This window comes from Priapulus caudatus, unplaced genomic scaffold (genome assembly GCF_000485595.1).
Source record: "Priapulus caudatus unplaced genomic scaffold, Priapulus_caudatus-5.0.1 Scaffold35, whole genome shotgun sequence".
Taxonomy (NCBI): domain Eukaryota; kingdom Metazoa; phylum Priapulida; class Priapulimorpha; order Priapulimorphida; family Priapulidae; genus Priapulus; species Priapulus caudatus.
Window position 1 is genome coordinate 450,236 of NW_014577096.1, and position 5,000 is coordinate 455,235.

General features: G+C 39.4%; 1 protein-coding gene across 1 annotated transcript in view; it reads right to left on the reverse strand.

Moving 5' to 3' along the window:
• Nucleotides 1-2,821: 2,821 nt before the first annotated feature.
• Nucleotides 2,822-5,000, reverse strand: part of LOC106817668 (metabotropic glutamate receptor 5-like) — a 16,843-nt gene continuing 14,664 nt past the window's right edge. The window contains exons 7-8 of the mRNA XM_014822357.1: nt 4,893-5,000; nt 2,822-2,840 (exon numbers count right to left, since the gene is read on the reverse strand). The exon at nt 4,893-5,000 is cut by the window's right edge and continues 50 nt beyond it. Coding sequence (XP_014677843.1) covers nt 2,822-2,840; nt 4,893-5,000 — 127 coding nt within the window. The remainder of the gene's footprint in view (nt 2,841-4,892) is intronic.

Genomic DNA, 5,000 nt, shown 5'->3' on the forward strand with positions numbered 1-5,000 from the left:
TGTGAGAGAGAGTTCACATTTGCTTTTGCCGGCATTACTTGATGTCTGGAATTCGTCCTCCGCATCTATAGCATGTCGGGTCTTTTCACTTTTGTTGCTGTGCACAGGGTTTCCATATAGCTCTGTTTTCCTGCCCTTTGTTTCCTCTGGAACTATTTCGGCAGGCGCTGCCTATTGTGTATTCATCTGTACCTTTCCTCCCTACCAGTTGGGATGCTCTATTAAACATGTGCCTGGCTGATCACTCAGTTCGAATCCACAGCCAGTGTCAGTAGCTCACTCTAGTGTTATATCGCTGTCTCGTTACCTGGCTCTCCTTCGTAGCCGTGAGGACAGACATGGTGTGATTAATCTGTGATTTTATTTTCAATTAAGTTAATGGAATTCACATGTACTCTGCCTGCTTCTGAGTCTAGTCAGTACGTCATTATATTCTCCACTCTTGATCTGTTTCGCCTGTTGGAATCTATAGACGTCGTGATTCTCTTCCGTTTTGCATTGAAGCTTACGTCTCTACGCATCAACCGTAGCTTGCGATGTACAAGATATGTGCTTCTTCTTCCTCTACCGAACTGTATCGGCTAGTGTCAGGCGTTGAGAAAATCATGTACTTTTCCTTCACCAGCCTTCTTTCGTTTAATGATTGTCACTTCTAGTGACTAGCAGATTGTCAAGTCTCTCCTTCCATCTCCTCCATCTCACTGAAACGGAGCCATCCTCGCCGATGTTGAACGCGGGAAAACCCAGCAAACACGGAACATTCTCGTAACATTTGCTGGAGGTTCTAGTTTAGTTACATTAGCCAAAAATATTCTAGAACATCCCATATCGTTATGCAATTTATTGGTTTTACTGTGAGAGAGTTATGTCTTGGAATGTTTCTCGTAACATTCGCTGGAGGTTCTAGTTTGGTTACATTAGCCAAAAATAATCTAAGAACATTCCCATATCGTTATGCATTCATTCGTTTTACTTGGTGAGAGAGTTATGTTCTTGAAATGTTCGGAAAACGTTAACGTCCACGGATGGGTTCGAAACTCCTAATTGCCGTTTTTGTGATGTTGCAAACTATAGCACAGGTATCAAATGTATTTTTGTTTATGAATTATCAGATCATATATTATACAACATCTTTGGGAGATAACTGTTGGGAGATTAATGTCTCGAGGCTACGGGTACGGCAGTCCATTTCCACAAAATAATGCCGTTGTAAATTAATTCACGATTTAGTTCACGATTAAGATTTCTTGATGAGCTAGAAAACACTCGGATTAGAAGTATGAAAATAAACATTATTGTGCCAGCTAGCCTACACCAGTTGGTTGGGATTGAATGTCAGTTCAGATGCAAAATATTGAAAGCAAAACGTTACACACCATAGATTAATTTGGGTATTATAACACGCGTATATAAGATAGCCGAGTCGGTTTAGAGTTAGTGTTAGGGTTAGGGTTGGGGGATAGGGATAGAGTGACTGTTTGTACTTGTGTGTGGGACTGCCGTACCCGTAGCCTCGAGACATTCAGATACGGCTGCAGCGCATGCGTAGTGTGGCTGCCGTTAATATGTCATTTGTGAAAATTGATCAAATGTTATCTGAAAGTAGTGTGAATGTTACTGCCTAACATTTGGTAAAAACGTTCTCAGAATGTCTGGAAAACTTTCCTAAAAAACGTTATTAGAACGTTACTGAATAATGTTCTGCTAACCTAAAAGAAACATTCCCATAACATTCGAGGAACATAACTTTGTTAGCTGGGAATGAGGGAGTGCTGACGCCATTTTCTTTGTTAAGGTGCACAGGCATGCTCGGATTAAATACACGACAGAATGGGGTTTCGAGCGATTCTGAAGTAAATCCGCTAGTACCACTAGGTAAGCACCGCTTTCCCTACCATCCTCGTCGCCATTGTAATATCTCTACATCTGATAAAGATCTAAAGACTCAATGTTTGTCGCACACTAAACATTTATTGCAGCTGCTCCACTCCGGTGACAATTCCCGCCTCTCGCGAATACCCGGATGTTCCCGGTTATAAATAACGCGGATGTTACACCAAGACATTACATCTCACACGACGTTTCTTAAAATTTAAATTTTGTCATGTAGTGTAGTATCACGTAATGAAATTTCCTCGCAACAGGATTCACGAAATAATTTCTCTTTGCAATATACAATCTACGCATCAAGGCCTACTTTATTATATAAATGTAACGATGCGAAATGACGCGAGTGAAAGTTAATAGAGTAATGTAGAAAAGTAGATTACGAGCGTCACCGTATCACACGCGCGGTAGAGAACTTAAGTTGGGACGCGGGGAGCATAAGATCGTCCTAATGCACTTAGAACTAGAGCAATCGGAGAGCATAGACCTCCGCCAAGGCAGCTAAATTCTGTCACTGTGAAAATTTTTATTAATTAATTTAGTAATTGAATAATTAATTGGATCCGGATAACGACCAAAATATAATCAATTCTAAGTTACCCGATTTCTGACGTATCAAAATAATTAATTAAATTAATTAAATGGGATCCGATACACCAAAATGTAATCAGTTCTAAGTACCCATTAGCTGACCTAGCTGTAAAAGGATTATTAAGTAAGTAAAGTATAATTAATTGGATCCGATCGCTCACTAAAAGCTCATCATAGTCTAAGTAGCCATTTCTACTATCCGGAATTTATGACAAATCGTCCATATTTAATTTTAGTTAGGCTTGTACACAATATTCTATAACCACAACCCAGCAAACAACAAAACATCGCGGTGAACTAACATCTACTCCTGCCAACCTAGAGAAAAAATTGATTACTAGAACTAAAACTGCTTATAACCTCTGTGGAAAGACATATTATAGTGTAATATTAGCTTTAGTACGCGTTTGAATCATATTATAGGAGAGGCATATACGAGACTATTCGTTGCCTCATTGCACTAATTCTTTAAAATTAAAATTTTTCAGTAATAACGCAATGAAATTCCTCGCAAATCGCATTCACGAACTTATTCGCTTTGCAAGATAAACTCTACGCAGTCAAATCCATACTTTATTATATAATCCACATGCGGAAATGGACCGCGAGTGAAAGGTTATAAATAGAGAAATGTAACAAAATTAATGTAGAATTACGAGCGTCACAGCTAGCACACGCGCCGGTAGAAACTACGCGATCAATAAGCTTCCTTATATATAAACAAATTACGATCAGCAGAGAAGTCATGTACGTTACCAAAAATTATCATAATCATGAGAACGGCGTACTCGCCTAGAACGTGTAGACGCATATGGCGTGGTGTGTGTGTCGTGTTGTGTGCTGGGTTGGTGTGCCATGAGTGTGTGTTTGTGTTATTTTACGTCTGGTGTCTACGTTTTTTGCGTACGGAACTTCTTGTGTGCGATTATGACGCGCGGTGCGTGTTTGTGCGAGCGTGAGCTCGTGTCTCTTTCTGTTGTATGTTGCGTGGAAGTCAGGCAGTAGATTTACAATAGATTCACATCTACAAATCTCTGATCACACATCAAACACACACACAACACACACACACACGCACACACACACACACAACACGCACACACACACACTACACACACACACACACACACACACACCACACATCGCACGCCACGCACCAACACACGCACACGCACACAACACACACAACACACACACACCACACACACAACACAATCGTCAAGCGCATAATTTCTTTTTGTTCTTTAACAACTTTAACAACATCGTAAACTATAATGATATGTGTGCGCGACTTCTTCACATTCGCCGTGTCGCACCACCTACTGGTTAAACTAGAATTTCCTTGCTTTTACACAGGAAAAATAAAACAAACAAGTGTTACCGAAAGAAACACTGCCTGCTGCAGGAGGGTGCGCTCTGATTGATAGAAATAATGTAGATGATGGTCAAAGTTCAGCAGGCCCAGCGGCTTTCCTAGTAGTGCAATCCAAGAAAGACCTGCTTATGTTACGTTGTTATTGGCAGCTAAATTGCAGAAAACAGTCACATTTATCAAAAGTTATTACAAAAAAAAAAGGTGCTTTAATTACTGTCATTTCCACGATGTAAAAATGACGTGGGTGTAGTTAGAGTCCTCTTTGTCGTTATTTTCATGTCGCATCATCTTTCAAAAAGTAAAGTGCATATAACTTCGAAATAAACAAGCAGACTAAGCAAACGAAACCGTTCAGAATAAGTGCAAGCGGAAGGAATATGGTTTTATAGATGGCGCTCCCAGCGGTGTAATAGGTTGGCAGAAAGGCAATCCACATCAGCGTTGTCGTATACACACAGAAGCTGATGAAACGGGATTCATTGAAGTTGCTTGGCAGCTTGCGGGTCTTAAACGCGTAGATACTGTAATTTATATATATAAAATATAAATGAAAGGAATACAACCATTTCTAAGACTGAGATGCCATGGTTTACACCCTATATGACATCCCATAACTTGTTATGATATTCATCATCTAATATGATTATTAGATTAAAAACGGTTAAATCCTTAATAAATATTGCTATCATTGAATCCCAACTTTTTCACATAAAAAACGCTCAACATCCAATAAGGAAGGATTATCCAAATTCGGCTTATTTTGATTCGTTTGTCTACACTACAGCTGACATTTTCTGTGACTTCTTTTCGCATGGCGGTGGCATCTTTTACTGTTTCAGCAATCCATCACAATTTTATTGATCATAGACAATTTTCATTCATTTCACTCATAAAGGAATAATAATACTTATAAGTACGGTATTAAGGTATGAAATTGAAAGAAACTTAACGGCTAAGGACGTAATATCATACTATTGTCATTGAATATGTAAGTTTGCTATCGAACCATAATAATATACTTCATAAAAAAGCTGCTTACCTGCAGAAAACCGTGAGTAAGACGTTAAATGACAGCGATGTGAGAAATCCCTCCGTCTGTGTTTTGCATGACAGTTCGACCAGCTTCTCAGTGGGTATCCGCATCTGT